This window comes from Pseudophryne corroboree, chromosome 9 (genome assembly GCF_028390025.1).
Source record: "Pseudophryne corroboree isolate aPseCor3 chromosome 9, aPseCor3.hap2, whole genome shotgun sequence".
NCBI lineage: Eukaryota > Metazoa > Chordata > Amphibia > Anura > Myobatrachidae > Pseudophryne > Pseudophryne corroboree.
This window is the reverse complement of record NC_086452.1, coordinates 446,342,669-446,360,209: the sequence shown is the minus strand read 5'-3', so window position 1 is coordinate 446,360,209 and position 17,541 is coordinate 446,342,669. Positions and strand designations below refer to the sequence as shown.

The following is a 17,541-nucleotide window of genomic DNA, read 5'->3' as shown; positions in this document are numbered from 1 at the left end:
CCCCTTAGTACATAGACCCCTTAGACTCAATCACATCTCATCTAGATATGATCACATAGGAACTAGCGGCTAACGCGGAGGAACCTACAGGTAACAGGGTGTGTGCACGAAGGCTAAGCAGAGCGAGGGGTTCCCTAGTAGTGCACAAATATTAGCCGCAAAGGCTATTCGTGTGAGGGGACTTCGGCTGGGAGGCTTTGTGTCCAAAGTGAAAAAAGAGACTGATTTCCAAACAATTCATGTTTTATTGATGTAAAATTTTTGAGCAGACAATAAAAAGAGGGGTTTCCAATTGAAGTAACGCGTTTCGCTGGTCGCTGCCAAGTTCTGGGCTTTGGAATTAATCTTGAGAATTTTTCAATCATCCAATAAAATTCATTTTGATTTTGGCACGCAGAGATATACCAACTCCGCACAGAATCCTCCCCGGCCTGCACGTACAAGTCTGAGCGAATCTGAGTCAGCCTTAGTGGATCTAAGGGTCACGTCACTGGCTGCATGGGACTTACTGGCTGCCAACTGGATAACAGTGGGGCTTTCACGCGCAGGGGCAGCGTCCTGTGGCTGTGCTGTGGGCTCATAGACATAGATGCGACCTATTCTGAGTTCATGCCATTTTCAGTCAGTTCTTCTGTATTGGGTAGGTATAAGCGCCATTACTAGCGGTAACGGCTGCTCACCGTGCCAGAGGGCAGGAGTTGGTACGATCCCATAGACGCATCTGACGGTCGGATGTTTGCAAACTGTAGGACTTCTGATTGCTGGTAGCGGCAGGTGTTGCAGGCGCATTACGTGGGTGTGGTTCCATAGAGCAACAATGTTAAGACCGACAGTCAATAGGTCGACACACAAATGATCGACCCATTATTTGGGGGGCCAAATCTTGTTTATTTCATGTTATCTGACCACCAACAGTACAAATGTATACTCCTACGGGTGCGCATCGCTAACCACACTTCAGGCAGATTACTATTCCCAGTGGTAGTCCATGTGGGTAGCAAATCAGTCAAATATCGAGAAAACATGTGAAAACCCCAAATAAAAAGATTACTTTTTTTCCATAACGTGTGGCTCAGAATAAGGCCCTCAGTGTATGGATAGGAGCGGTGAGTAGTAGATGAGTAGAGCTGGCGCTGAAAGTGCGCCCATCGCCCACAGACAGTGGAGGAAGCTATGTTGTGTCCCGAACCAATTTTCAGTTTACCAATTCACAATGAGCTAGTGACATTACCGAGGCTCTGAGCGACAAGAGCCTCGTATCACTGAATTATAAGGAAGCATTCTCATATTGGTCAAGCCCACAAAATGGCCGCCTCCATTGTGTTTAGCTGATGGGCGCACGTTAACCATTACATAAACAGATGATAAAGCGGACTTACCAGTGTTAGCGAATGCTGTCACAGCTTCACTCTCCCGGTCTCCAATCAGAGCGGCCACACGGAACTGATACCGACCTCCAGCCTGCAGATTGTCTATGTCATAGAATCTTACGTCTCCAGACACCAGGCGGCTTGTCTCTGGTCCACCTAGAAGAGGGGGAAAAGGCAGAACGTATACGTGAATGATTAAAAAAGAATGATATAAATTACGAGAGACTTTAATTAGCTGATAGGTGACATCAATGGGCTGCAGCTGCTGTTTAATTAACTATCACATGTTCCACTATTTGAGAGTTCCAGGCCGTTCTGGGTCTGGAAAGTTACCTGTGATCTAAAACCGAGCTGTACAGAGCATTATACCGACTTACAATAACAATAACCCATCCATAGCTCTTTTATGGAGATGAAAATATTATTTTGCAACTTTTTATCTAATGAGAAATATTCTTTTTTATTTAAAGAAGATGTATGTGGTGTTTTCAGGCCCTATCTAGTAGCAGTGACTGGATGGATGTAGAGCAGTAGGAACGACTCTGAAGACCTCAATGAAAACTGGGCGCTGAGCAAGGCCGAGCATCTAACACTCACCATCCACCCGTCGCCAGTAGATCCGATATCCCGTGCTCCCCACAACAGATGACCAGGTCAGTCTCACCCGCTGTCTGGTTATCTCCGTCACGCGTAAATCTGTCACGGGATCTACGACTGAGAAGTCCGCTGAACCAGGCAGAAGACATAAATAGCCGGTTTTAACAGATATCAGAGTTATAGTTTTACAATTAAATGGAAATGACGCTGAACAAGTTGCACGTTTAGAGTGGTCACATGACCTACTACACCCAATAGAAGTAGTCATTTTGTGGCCAAAAGCAATATCCAGCCAATCAAATCTCTAGGAACTGGTGATATCGCAAGGTCTCATGGCTCGGTGGCATCACTTGTTACTAGTGATTTTGTGGGCTGCATTCTCCACTTTGACATGCTGGTGTCTTCCCCACAAACCAAGAGAAGGCCTAAGGCTACATTAAGCCCCTTATCCTGAATACCTCCCCATGGACACATCTTATCAGCTTGCAGATTCCAGAGGTTGATCTCTCAAGCTGAACCTGTTGTGCGTGAGTAGTTAAAACATATGGAACAGTGGGGCAGATGTAATAACCTGGAGAAGGCATAAGGAAGTGATAAACCAGTGATATGTGCAAGGTGATAAAGGCACCAGCCAATCATCTCCAATATGTAAATTAACAGTTAGGAGCTGATTGGCTGGTCCATTTATCACCTTGCACATATCACTGGTTTATCACTTCCTTATGCCTTCTCCAGGTTAATACATCTGCCCCAATATGCTAAGATCACATAGAGTTGATGGGGACAGTGAATTCAGGCAGGAGGAAGACAGTAGTTGGGCTAAATGTCTGCAATAATGCAGGCTCACACGCCAAAGGGTTAATCGTCATCTGATTGCTAAGAGCTATACGTGAAGTAATGGAAATTTCTACCCCATGTTTCGGAATTTTGCTATTCTTTAGCGCTGCGTTGTCAAATTAGCTCCATGGAGGTGCTCACAAGTGTGATAATGGATTCAAATATATATATTTGATTCTGTCACGGGATCTACGACTGAGTAGTCCGCTGAACCAGGCAGAAGACATAAATCGCGGTTTTTACAGATATCAGAGTTAAGGTTTTACAATTAAATGGAAATGACGCTGGACAAGTTGCATGTTTAGAGTGGTCACATGACCTACTACACCCAATAGAAGTAGTCATTTTGTGGCCAAAGGCAATATCCAGCCAATCAAATCTCTAGGAACTAGTGATATCACAAGGTCTCATGGCTCAGTGACATCACTTGTTACTAGTGATTTTGTGGGCTGCAACTGATCCACTTTGACATGTTGGTGTCTTCCCCACAAACCAAGAGAAGGCCTATCAGGCAGGAGGAAGACAGTAGTTGGGCTAAATGTCTGCAATAATGCAGGCTCACACGCCAAAGGGTTAATCGTCATCTGATTGCTAAGAGCTATACGTGAAGTAATGGAAATTTCTACCCCATGTTTTGGAACTTTGCTATTCTTTAGAGCTGCGTCGTCAAATTAGCTCCATGGAGGTGCTCACAAGTGTGATAATGGATTCAAATATATATATTTGATTCTAGAGTGTGGGCAAAGGTCTCATTCCCACTGCTGGCCTAAATATCATCACAATCTTCATAGGCAAACGCAGGTGGGTTTCCTGTTGCCCGGAAACCCCCCTCCTCTTGGCCATCAGCTCAAATTATCACAACAGCAATGGTATATAATACGATTACTAGAGCTGCTGCCCGTGCCCAGTGGTAACAGCTTCTTCCACAAGGTGTTTGCTGTGTGTGTGGGTCTGAGCCCTCAATCACTGCACTGGACCAGAGAGTAGCTGCCAGGAAGAAGAAACAGGAGCCTTACCATGAGGGGGGAGAATGTGTGCTTAGAAAGTGCAGTTATGTATCCTACTGATTCTATTATGTTTGTGTATTCATTTTATGTATAATAGTTAAATATGTCTGATACAACCTATACTAGTATAGACCATCTATAGTATTAAACATTAATACTGTATTCCATACAGTATCCAGTGTGCAAAAAGACCAATGTGTATATTAATGTCCATGATTAGCACTGGGGTCTAATACTGCTCCCCCAAACTTCCAACACTTGCTCCAGTGTGGCACAGAGTGGAAGATTGTGGATTGCATTTCCCCCCCCCCCCCCCCCCTAGAAATCCTGCTCTTGCTCCTGATCTTAATATGTATTTATTAAAGCCACAAGGAAGGCTGCTGAATCTGTTTCTTTTAACTAATTTTCACCTACAGCACATGGGGGGCTGAGATCTGAACAACAGTACAATCTAGCAGGAGACGGTGCGTCTGAGGGAAATAGATAAAAGCGTGGGAGGGATAGATTATAATGAAGGTTATGAATGATTTCTAGCAAATCAGGTCAGTTTTGCCTTGTAAATGATTGGCGTTTTAAAAATACGAGCAGACTCGCAGAAATTCTCGAAAAAGCCCGCATTACATGTTGCGCAAAGTATTTCCACCTCTCTTATAAATGTAGGTATTGTAAAGATAAGTACTTACGTGTTTTAACGCTCACACTGACAGGATCGCCCTCACGATTGCCCACCAGCGCCGTAACCTTCACGGTGTACTGCTTTCCAGCGTCTAGGTTCACCAGTTCAAATGAATTGGTGTTTCCTGGCACCTCTCTAGACTGCTCCGGACCACCTATGAAGAGAGCAGATGTAGGTGATCCCTGAGCTGTTTCGGTAAACCGGAGCTATTTCGGTATTGGGCCTTGTGCCCTCCTACATTGTTTCTGCAGTCGTGCCAAACAGCCCCTCTCTCCGCATAACTGAAACTGCCCTTTAATGTGTATATGACGGTATATAGGTAATGTACTCAATACTGTAAATTATAGGGTTATTATAAATCACCAAGGAGTTCAGGGGCTCTGTGTATACTTACCGGGAAGGAAGGGGAGGGGACTGTTTGAGGGAAAACATTTACCACCATGGCCAATAGAGACGTCACCTTGAAGAAGATAGTCCAGGCAAACGCGTTGGTGGTGACAACAGGAGGTTTGTGACTACTGGTTCTGGATGGATGGACAATGTCCGGTTTTCTAAAGCTGGGTGACTGTAATGGGGAAGGGGTGTGATGGGGTGTCTGGGACATACTTCATAAGGAATCAGTTGAGCTACTTTTTATCTTGTTTTCTGGTACGCACAATACCTAGAGTATCTGTAGTAGCGTAATAAAGTGACTGCACTATATCTCTCTCCATTGGTTTGATGATAACACCCCCCCCCCCCCCCATGAGGAGGGACAGTGGAGTAAATTCAGACTGAGGGCGGGATGTATTAAGATACATCACCGCCCCTCGCCGCGCATCGCAGCGATGTTGATCGCATAAGTACTAACATATGTGATCAATATTGCAATGCGGTGAAGTAGGCCCCCCACGATACTTGTGAGGTGGTGTGCGGGGTGTCTCCATCACCTCCCCCGGGATCTTCACCTGCTCCCCTGCCGGGAAGCAGGCAGCTGTCTGTCCCCGGCGCCTCCTCCTCCCCCCTGCATCCGGAAGGACCTCCGGCTGCGTTGCTAGGGGGAGGAGGAGACTAACTTCCGGCTCCAGGCTTCCTGGAGGAAGGTATGCCAGGGAGGAGGCGTCTGCGGCGGGTTGCGACGGCCGGCGAAAACAAGCCCATAGGATTCTATAGGGTATCGCCATCCAGAGATGGCGATATCCTCATCAGTGAAAACGCGGTGGTCGGGTGATAGTACATTTCAGAATGCGGTAAAACCCCCGAAAACTGGGGTTTTACCGCATTTTTTCTTTAGTACATCCCGCCCTGAATCTTTGCTAAAGGCCGTACATACTCAGAAGAAAGAGGAGGGTATACTTCCTGGGGAATTTTGGATCCATTTAGTATAGCTTTATATTTATAATTTATCTTCCTAACATTGGAGCGCACAATTTTTCTATTTCCCAGATTTGCCTGCTAAACAATTGGGTCCGACCCAATGGCCAGCCTGAATGGGGAGAAATTCCATTGGGAGGTGTGTGTAGTGGATGTTATAATGGTAATGGGCAGCAGTGCCACTACAGGGGTGGGGCCTGCTCCTGGGTGTCACCAGCCGAGGGGGTGACACCAAAATACCGGCTTCTCTTTAGTGACAGGATCCGGGTGCCGCACTGTGACATTACGTGCAGCTCCTGTCAAAGTGTAGGAGCCGACACTGCAGACTAGACAGTCTCTGGGGACAGTCCAGAAGCTTCGGTACCCCTGGAGTGACGAAAACAGGGGTCTGGCCGCAAGACCACGCCCCCTTCCCAGGAAGCCATGCCCCACAAATTTACGCTCCCTTTTTAGTGGCACACGTAGAGTCTACAAATCGCTCTGGGTGTCACCAAGGTAAGTGACGTAATGTGGTATAATCTGACACAGTGCCCTCCAGTTCAGATTATACCATGTTATAGTGCCCTAATCTCTCCTGCTCATTGTAATGTGGTATAAAATGAACTGGAGGGCACTATACTGTTATATAATATGAACGGGGGCACTGTAATGGGGCACAGTATGAAGAGGAGGCACTATAGTGTGGCATAATATAATCTGGGGGCACTGTATGTTATAATGTGAATTGGGGGTACTGTGTGGCATAATGTGCACTGACAACCCTATAATGTGAACTAGGGCAGCACTAGGGTTCATAAAATAAAGTAGGGCATTACTGTGGGGCATAATATTAACTAGGTTACTACTGTGGTTCGGAAAATGAGCTAAACAAGGAATAAAATTAATTAACAACTGCTGCGGAGAGCTGTTCCACTAGAAGCATTGGGGCAGGGGCCCCCTCAAAATGCTGCCATGGGGCCCACAAAGTCCTGGACATCAGTCAGTATAGTATAATGTAACGTGTACCATCCAAAGGGCTCCAGGAGACTCTGTAGGCTGTGGCACCCTGGACCCCAACCCACGTCACTCTTATAATATTATTCGGGCTCTGGAAGATCCGCAGGCTTGTGACGGCGCCAACTTCCTGCTGATCTATAAGAGAGAGAAATGAAACTGGCGTTATCGTACAGAAGAGAAGTGGCGCCAATCATATCCACGCAGTGTCACAATGATCGTGCAGGGATTTCATATAACATATAACAGATTGCACACAAGGGATGGCAGGTTAGGACTTAACTAACTACGGTATAAGACATTTATTAATGTGAAGGGACATATTAACTAACCAGCGCACTTTTCCAAGCCGCTGCATCGTTGTCAGTTTCAGCTGCTTAACACTAAACACAAAGACGCGTTGTGTATGTAATATTTTAATACTATCGTGTCTTCGAATCCAGCGACCGAAACAGACGAAAATGTATTGACTTTTTAAAGCGCCACTTAGTACCCTGCAGAAATCAATCTGTTCATCTTTTAAAGCAACGTAAAATTAAGATGTAGAAATCTAATTTAATTTAATTAAATATACACTATATTGCAGGACCTTAAACCTGCTGGTAGGCATGAATGACGAATTCTAGGTACATTCCTGTTCATGGGTATCTATGCAGCTGTAGACACCGCAGCTCTGACTGCGGCCACCTTGCAATGGTGTCATGTCGCTAATCATCTCACCCAACAGTTCTGTACCCTATGGGCTGATGTACGCCAGTGACGTGCTGTGGGGTGAGGCTGGTGAAGCAGATGTTTGTGGCAGAGTTTTGACTGTATAAAGTATATGAAAAATACAAAGAATTTGTTTGAAATATCATCTTTGTATTATTCTAATAATTTTTATAGCAAAAACTCTGGAGTAAAAAGTCTATGGTAGGTGAGGCGGTATCCGGTTGATAGACAGTGCCTAGTTAGACAGTCCATAGATAGACACCATATGTTAGACATATATTAGGTCGACAGGGTTAAAAGGCTGACATGGTCGAAAGGTCGACATGAAAATGGTCGACATAAAAAATATAGACAAATGTTGTTTTTTTAAAATTTAACATGTTTTTGGACTATTTCATACCTTCTCTATCCATGTCGGCATAGAGTTGGTTATAAACGAAGCATGGCGAGCGAAGCGCGCCCCGCGAGGGTATGCCTTTCTACAATTGGGGGTCTTAGATGACAAAACTATCCACACAAACCACAAAAATGCAAAATACATGGTGTCTACCTTTTATATGTCGACCATTTTCATGTCGACCTTTTGACCCTGTCAACCTTTTAACCCTGTCGACCCTGTCGACCTAATGTCTGTCTAACATATGGTGTCTATCTATTGACTGTCTAACTAGACACTGTCTATCTTTTATACCACACCCAGGTGAATCAGTGCCTCACCTGTGTATCTTATCTGCACATCTCTGATCAAAACTCACCAAATTTCAAGGAGTTAATATTGCTGCACCTGTATAATGCCCACATGTACCCTTTGGCTCATATATTGGGGGGTATTCAATTGCTTGAAAAGTCAGTTGCGAGTCTGTTTTTTCCTATCTAATAGACAGGAAAAAACAGACACCCAACCGACTTTTCAAACAATTTAATTCCACCCATTGTCTGTAAATCTGGCTCAGGTGCTAGCCAGTGGCTACTGAGCCATTTAGCTCACTGCACGTCCCTGATTGTACGCATCAATCTGTATGTAGACTGTGCCGTGTTTAGTGGTGGGGTGTGCAAGTATAGACCGAGCCTAAATCTGCCCGTATGTTTGAAGCAAAGTCATTTGTGATACAGCGCCACCTAGTGGTAGGAAAGACTAATTAGCAATATTTCCCTTCTGCATACCTGTTTGAGCAGTGACAGATACTGGTTCACTTTCTTTTGTGCCAATCAGAGTTGTGACAGAGATAGAATAGGGCGTTCCTGTCACCAAGTCTGTGATATCTATGGAAGTCACATCCCTGGTTACCAACCGCGATTCTTCCACTCCTGTGAAAAAAACAAAAGCAGCATTTACGTCATGGCACAAAGGGCCTCATTCAGCTTCAGTTGCAGTTCTGCGATTGTAGCAGAACCGCGCCGCATAGAAACGCACAGCAGAAGCCGACCAGCATGCTCAAAGGGCCGCCCAGCATAGAAAAAGCCGCCCGGTGATGCGTTCGCAATTCTGAAAAAAATGAGCAACAAAGACAGTTGCGGTTGACCCAGGGCTACCCAGAATAATGAAAGTGCAGCCGCACCGAGCGCCATGTTTTTAATCGCAGCTGACGTCAGATGCACGGGCCAAAAACGGCCGTGGCACATCTGCGTTTTTACGACCGCTCCCCATAAACGCCATGCAAACGCCCATGAACGGCCACCGCCTGTCAATCAAGCTGCGATCGCATCCCATCAAGATGCAATTGCAGCAGAATCACAAATCGCGGGTCGTGCACGCGCAATGCGTTCATAGCGTATGCTCGGGTGGCCGATAATTGGCCGATCAGTGATTTTGTAATTTTGCAACTGAAGCTGAATTAGGCCCAAAGTTAATTGTTTTAATACATTTATATCTATTTAGGGAACTTTCAATCATTATATAAATTCTGATACATGAATGTTCTATGTGAAGAATGAGAAGCTCTGCATGGCCACGCTGTAACTGGACATACATTATATACATTAGACATTATATACATTTATAAGACAAATGTACATAAAGAGTCAGTTTCTACCCCTGCATCCCTGCCATGTGTCAGCGGTAGTCTCCTAAATACATTGAAATAGACCTTTAATATAGTGGAAATATCCTTTAAGTAAATAAATGAAACCTACGACGCATTGTGGGACATATAAAAATAATCTTTTGTAAATGAATTAATACACACATATGATGGAAAGGTACGGGACAGGAAAGAGTAGTATCTCTTGTAGCAAATGTACTGGCGCTAATCCTGCACCTGGTGGAACACAAGGCGCCATTGATGGGACATTCATAAAAACTGCGCTAAATACATATTGGGCATTTTAGCCAGCAGTTGTTCTGTGTATATACGTTTAGAACTCTGGGGGTCATTCCGACCCGTTCGCACGCAGCGGTGGTGGTGGGGGGCGGAATGGCGGCCGTTTCGTGGCGCGGTCCGGCCAACGCAGGCGTGGCCGGACCAAACGGGGTGGCGGGTCACATCGGCTGCGTGACGTCACACGCAGCCAATGCGGGCCGGGGAGCGATGAGTAACTCCCGTCCAGCACGCTAAAGCTGTGCTGGTCAGGAGCTACTCTTGAAGTGCGAAGGCACTTCAAGAATCAAATTGTGCTACATTAAGGACATCTACGATCAGCTTCCCTGACATGCGGGGGGGGGGGGGGGGGGGGGGGGGCGCCCAGCACAGGGCTAGTCCGCCCCGCATGTCAGTTCATGCCCCACCGCACGAGTACAAAAGCATCACACAGCTACCCGTTGCTGTGAGGGTCGCAGCGTCTGCGTGTGACGTCACGCAGCCACTACTGCCCACCCCCCGCACGGTCCGGGCACGCTTGCATTGCCCGGCCCGCCCCCTCCCACCCAGCGACCGCCTCTGCCTGTCAATCAGGCAGAGGCGATCGCAGAGCTGAGACAGCCGTTGGCTGTCTGGCATGCGCCGGCGCACTGCGGTGCCGGCGTATGCACAGTTCAGACATGATCGCTGCTGTGCGAAAACACACAGCACCGGTCAGTTCTGAATTAGCTCCTTAGTTCGTCCATTGTGTTGAATGACACAGGATCTCTTGCTATGCCCAGGTAATACAGACTGAATCTGCCAATCAGGTAATGCGTCAGTAATTAAAGGGATGGGTTGGGATGAAATTTCTTTATTACAGTTGTGATATTAATTACATACAGATATTTATTGGTGATTCGCATTATTGTAGGTAATAATACTCATAGTGTCATGTAAAGAATTTGTGGAGTTGGATATTTTGTGGCCAATGTATCAATGAGAAGCAGTTATGTGACTGGCGGTTGGGAGATCGCCGGTCAGTATACCGACGCCAGAATACTGAGCGGGGGAAAGCCTGACAGTCGGCATGCCGACTGACAGGGACTGTTCCCACTCCTGAGTGTCCATGACACGGGTGGTAATAGAACCTGTGGCGAGCGCCGCAAGCCCGCAAAGGGCTTTGTTGTGCTCGCCCTTTACCCCCCACCAGCATTCTGCGGCCAGGATCCTGGGGTCGGTATACTGACCCCTGGGATCCCGGCCACCGGTCTCCCAATACCAACCCAATGCTAACTAATGCTGCAGGACGTAGTCCCCCTTATTCTCAATGAGGACTGCAGTCTGGTTCCCATTTGCAATAACGCTGGAGAGGGACCAGAAGATCCCCCCCCCCCCCGGCAGCCTCCTTCCTCTGTTGCAGCCATTTCTGAATTTTGCGCAGGATCAAGAAAGGAACTTAAGTGATAACGATAGCTCCCCATTTGGGGGACCACGGGCCAATTGTGTCATAGCCCCCCCCCCCCTCCTCCGTGCAGTGCAAAGCTCTTTTATGATGCGATATGCGGCAAAGAAAGTGGGTGGGACGCAAGAGGGCGACTCCTGGATGTTCTGAGACAGTAGGCAAGTGTGCTTATCTGAGCGGCTTTCCTTGCAATAGTTTCTTCATAAATAGGTATGAAAACTCTTATTTCTCATCCATAAGAAATAGGCCCCTTTGTAGCTTGTTCCATACAGCATGGATAGAGTAACAAACCGTCTCTGCGTCTCCAGGTGATCCTATAGTTGGTGGCTCTCTGGACGGGGCTCCACTCCACACGTATTGTGTTCCCTCTAATGCTTGTACTACGCAGGTTGGTCACTTCGGGCACAGTATCACTGCCTGCAAGTATCAGAGTCAGTGTCAGTCAGACATAAGAGTGCATGTGATAAACAGCAAGGAACAGGCCACTGTCATGACATCATCCAGTTCTGCACCATGATGTCATTATTATTATTATTATCCATTATTTATATGGCGCCACAAGGGTTCCGCAGCGCCCAATTACAGAGTACATATGCACATAATCAAAACAGGAAAACAGTGACTTACAGTTGACGACAATATAGGACAAGTACAGGGTAACTAAGCACAACTACACCAGTAGACGACACTGAGATAAGTATCAAGGTGGCCGAGAACTGCGGGATTTGGGCAGTTGAGGATTATTAAAGTAAGAAAAGGATAAGCACATGAGGGAAGAGGGCCCTGCTCGTGAGAGCTTACATTCTAGCAGGGTCGGACTGGCCCACGATTCCAGACTGTGCACTTGTATTATACATGGTAGATATGTTGCATTAATACTTCACAAGATTATTGTGCATTTCAAGCCTCTGTGGAGGCTGGCCACACCCCCTTTGTAGGCTGGTCAGACCCCTAAGTATGGGCCCCTATCACTGCATTCCCCCGGTGGGCCCTTCATACCCCAGTCCGACACTGCATTCTAAAGGGAAGGGGCAGACAGACAGGGGTGACACATCTGCCTCCTTCTGTGATACCAGTAATCAATAGTCACACATAAGAGACACTGCAGTGACACAAGGCAACACCTGCATAGCCATACACATTAGGGTGGCCAGGGGTTGCTGGGACCAATAGTGCCCAACGTCAAAATGCTTCAATGGCGTATGAGCACACAGTAAGTGAGGGCACAATTTGGCGCTATTGCGTCTTACTGTACATTACGCCTTATGGTTCGGTGACAGGTGCACTTCAAATAACCCGTAAAATGAATGAGTAAATTGAAAACGATTTTATTTTATTAACATTTATTTATTTAGTGCCGCCATACAATCGAATGGCTTTAACCAGCAACATGTCTATAATAAAAACAATTCTCAGTCACATAAGTACCATTATTTTATACAGTGAGTACGGCCCATCTTGTATTGGACATGAGTAAGATTTCAGAATCAGGCCCTTTGATATGACATATTGCGTCCTACGTGACCCAGTGACACCCTCTTCTGTGTATTACAGGACTTACACACATGATGAACCAGATCCCCACTGCCGGCTGATTATTACCTGTTTGCACATTGACAGTCGCTGGGCTGCTTTCCGTGTCACCAATCAGAGCTGTTACCCCAATGACGTAGGCCGTATTATCCTGCAGATCTTCAATTTCAAAGGAGGAGGTTCCAGCGGGTAGCGCTCGGCTAAACTCTCGCCCTTAGGCACAGACACAGCATTAGTCAGGGACACTGAGTACATGGAAGACCAGAGAACAGCTGAAGACTCTCCTTTATCAATAGTATAATCATTGATTCTGAATTGTACGCAGCGCCATCTAGCAGACTTCAGCAAACTGTGCACGCACTGTAGCCAACACACCTGATCTTTGTGCATCTCAGAGCGACTCTGAGCCAACGCACTCGGCTGTTTCTCTCCATGCATGAAACGGGTGTTTGTGGGTGTCAACTGAGCGGCAACCGTCTCATGAGTGTGTCAGCGGCATGCAGCCAGAGTTGCGTCCCATTCTGAGTAATGTGCATGCTGGCGGGGACAGAACACTTGCACCCAGTACGGGGTAGGCGTAAGTGCAAATATTAATGGTGGCAACTGCACTTGTAGACGGCAAGCAGTGGGGAGGGGCTAGGGGCGCAATGCATGCACATTCTGCTAGCAAATTATTTACACTAGTGAGTCCCATTAAGGGAGAAACAGTCTGTCACAACTAGAAATGTGCCATTCTGTTCTCCAAAAATCCGAATCCAACAGAATTTTGTGGATCTGAACTAAACCAAAACCTGGTCCGGATCTAAAGGAGATCTGATCCGATTCGAATCATACTGCGGTTCAGAATTTGGATTTTAAATCCAAATTTCTGGTTTTGGATCGCACAGATCGCATGATTTTAGCTGTTGGTATATAATTTTATTGATTTTTATCAATGATTATCGATTTGTTACCGAACCAAAAACCGAATCCGAACCAAAAGAGTGGAGCAGTGGCCCAGTGGAGCTTCTACATATCATTTTATAGAATGTACTTTGTTATATACTACCTCAAAGCAGTTTGGTTGCTATGGCCAACTTCTCTACTGGCCCACATCTTCATTATTTTCACTGTTTAATACATCAACCCCTTTGTCTTTTACAACTGCCCCTGTTTTAATTTAACACATCGGGGGGAATTCAATTGTTTGAAAAGTCGGTTGGGTGTCTTTCTTTTTGTGTCTATTTGATAGGGAAAAACAAACACCCAACTGACTTTTCAAACAATTGATTATACCCCCCATCATATTTTGTGCTCATTGAAGGTAATGACTACTAATCCTATACATACAGCTGAAGGATATTTATTTTATGGAAGTCATAACTTCAAGATTCTTTCCTGGAACAAAATGGCTGCAGTCTCGTCTGCTGGTGATACATATGTTATGCGGGTCTGTCTCACCATCACTCTGGCGCCTCCAGGTGACTCTGTATCCGGTAGCTCTGGCAATCCCAGTCCATACAATCCTTAATCTAGTGCCTGATGTCTCCACCACCCGAAGATTAGCTACTCCGGCTACTACTGTTTCTTCTGCAAAATGCAAAACGCGTAAGTCAGAAAGAGAATCTCAGGTGTATATGACACTGCCTCTTAGATGTGTAAGTTAGTAGTCTTCCATTAGTGTTTGTAGCTACAACAGTGTATTGTAACAGCCTATTAACTTTATGATTCACACATGGTGTCAAATCCAATTAGGGGTGGATTGCCTTGTGCGAACTGCGAGTTGCCATTTTCACAGAAAATTTGCAATGCAAACTAATTTTGCAATCCAATTACAAACTTGTATTGAAGCAGGCAGAGTAAACTCGCAGCTTTTTTGTTCGCTACCCCCTGAGGGTGGGAGATGATAGGGAATATATTTATTTTAAGGTAAAAATGTCTGTACTTGCTTCAGGACCCCCCCTCCGGAACCCCTTCCCCATCAACCAATGACTAATTAGGCATTAGGAAGTTTTCAAATAATTGGACCAATGGTTACATGTCATTTTTGGGGTTAAAAAAATTATAAATGGCCTCAAATTAACCCAAAATGAACTATTCTTGTTAGATTATGCACCCCCCAATAATTGCTTTGGATCATTACTTTTTTAGTTGTTTTTTTTTACTTTAAAATGTCCGCAAATGACCCCAAAGTACCTTTTTTTCTAATTTATTTAGCATTTTTCATTTAATGCTTTTCTAATGAAACAAAATTTTTAAGCTTTTTACTTTCTTTACTTTTTTTTTTTTTAAAGCACAAATCAGGAATTTGAGACATTTTAAAAACATCTAGTAGGGGGTAATTCCAAGTTGATCGCAGCAGGTTTTTTGTTAGCAATTGGGCAAAACCATGTGCACTGCAGGGGAGGCAGATATAACATGTGCAGAAAGAGTTAGATTTGGGTGGGTTATTTTGTTTCTGTGCAGGGTAAATACTGGCTGCTTTATTTTTACACTGCAATTTAGATTGCAGATTGAACACACCACACCCAAATCTAACTCTCTCTGCACATGTTACATATGCCTCCCCTGCAGTGCACATGGTTTTGCCCAATTGCTAACAAAAATCCTGCTGCGATCAACTTGGAATTACCCCCCTAGTATTTTCCTTTTGCCCACTAACATCCTTCTATATGATTCTGCTAATTAAATTGTCACTTTCCTGCCTCCCAGGAAGATCTCCCCACTTTTTCATACACTTCCCCCACATCGCATATTGTAGAAATTTCACTGACCCCGCTGCAAGTACCGCGAATAGGTATTTTTAATTGGATTGGAGAATTCTCAGGAGCGCGCATTCGTGCAAAATGTCTGCGAGTTTCATGAAACAACTCGCACCTACTTTGAGTGATTCAAAGTGGTATATTCAATTGCTGTCGGGTCCTTTCCGACGGAAAAGGATCCGGCAGCACTCTATTTAATTCCAGGGCCAAACCCGACAGGTTTGGCTTGTTCCCGACAGTGGGGGGTAATTCGCATGTAGGGGGTAATTCTGAGTTGATCGCAGCAGAATTTTTGTTAGCAGTTGGGCAAAACCATGTGCACTGCAGGGGAGGCAGATATAACATGTGCAGAGAGAGTTAGATTTGGGTGTGGTGTGTTCAATCTGCAATCTAAATTGCAGTGTAAAATAAAGCAGCCAGTATTAACCCTGCACAGAAACAAAATAACCCACCCAAATCGAACTCTCTCTGCACATGTTATATCTGCCTCCCCTGCAGTGCACATGGTTTTGCCCAACTGCTAACAAAAATCCTGCTGCGATCAACTCAGAATTACCCCCGTAATTCACATGTGCAGAGAGAGTTAGATTTGGGGGAAGGGGGGGGGGGGTATTTGTTTCTTTGCAGGGTAAATACTGGCTGCTTTATTTTTACTCTGCAATTAAAATTTCAGTTTGAACACACCCTACCCAAATCTAACTCTCTCTGCACATGTTATATCTGCCCCCCCTGCAGTGCACATTGGCCCTCATTCCGAGTTGTTCGCTCGCTAGCTGCTTTTAGCAGCTTTGCACACGCTAAGCCGCCGCCTACTGGGAGTGAATATTAGCTTTGCAGAATTGCGAACGAAAGATTAGCAGAATTGCGAATAGAAATTTCTTAGCAGTTTCCGAGTAGCTCGAGACTTACTCTGCCACTGCGATCAGTTCAGTCTTTTTCATTCCTGGTTTGACGTCACAAACACACCCAGCGTTCGCCCAGCCACTCCCCCGTTTCTCAAGACACTCCCGCGTTTTTCCCTGACACGCCTGCGTTTTTTTCGCACACTCCCAGAAAACGGTCAGTTTCCGCCCAGAAACACCCACTTCCTGTCAATCACACTCCGATCAGCAGAACGATGAAAAATCTTCGTTGTGCCGTGAGTAAAATACCAAACTTTTGTGCTAATTTACTTGGCGCAGGCGCACTGCGAACATTGCGCATGCGCAGTTTGCGACTTATCACACCGATGCGAAGAAAAAGAACGAGCGAACAACTCGGAATGAGGGCCATGGTTTTGCCCAACTGCTAACAAATTTGCTGCTACGAACAGGTCTGAATTACCCCCATTGTCGGAAACAGGGCTAAAACTTGTCGGGTTTGGCCACGCTTCCGACAATGCAGGTGGATCGGCGGTTTAAGCATTCCGACAGTCTTCCAACAAGTTGGATTTCCCGACTTGTCGGAAGAAACGGCCCCGGATTGAATAGGTCGGAACCCCTTCCGACCTCAGTCGGAAACTGCCGTCTTACCGTCATGAATTGAATATACCCCATAGTTTGATTAGTTAAACAAGTGATACTTTTATAACCAAAGTGTAACATTTATTTTACCATACTAGAGCGCTGTGAATCCCTTCTGTTGCATGTTACACATAGGCATGGTTTGGCTAATGTCTGTGATGATATATTTGCAAAGACACCGACCTGTCTTGACGTTGATTGTCACCGTGTTCCCTTCACTGGTTCCCACCAGTGGTGTTAGTCTAACTACGTAAGTGATGCCATCTTGTACATCGGTCAGATCAAACGTTGTCTGGTCTCCTGAAATCACCTGGGTTCTCTCCGTCCCATCTACTCGCAAAGATGAACACACAGATAGATTATGTAGGGATTTCTGTACCTCCAATACAGTTTCCTGGCTGTGTGTAACATTCTAATGACAAAAACTGAGTTGTAGAAAACACTCATTCATTTATTAACAGTTATTTTTACAGCGCCCAA

General features: G+C 45.5%; 1 protein-coding gene across 1 annotated transcript in view; it reads right to left on the bottom strand.

The window, feature by feature from the left end:
- The window catches only part of COL7A1 (collagen type VII alpha 1 chain), a 215,617-nt gene that overhangs the window by 116,682 nt on the left and 81,394 nt on the right, over positions 1–17,541 (bottom strand). Inside the window, exons 20-28 of the mRNA XM_063941553.1 lie at positions 17,245–17,391; positions 14,259–14,387; positions 12,888–13,031; positions 11,577–11,702; positions 8,709–8,852; positions 6,846–6,971; positions 4,495–4,641; positions 1,968–2,096; positions 1,380–1,526 (exon numbers count right to left, since the gene is read on the bottom strand). Coding sequence (XP_063797623.1) covers positions 1,380–1,526; positions 1,968–2,096; positions 4,495–4,641; positions 6,846–6,971; positions 8,709–8,852; positions 11,577–11,702; positions 12,888–13,031; positions 14,259–14,387; positions 17,245–17,391 — 1,239 coding nt within the window. The remainder of the gene's footprint in view (positions 1–1,379; positions 1,527–1,967; positions 2,097–4,494; positions 4,642–6,845; positions 6,972–8,708; positions 8,853–11,576; positions 11,703–12,887; positions 13,032–14,258; positions 14,388–17,244; positions 17,392–17,541) is intronic.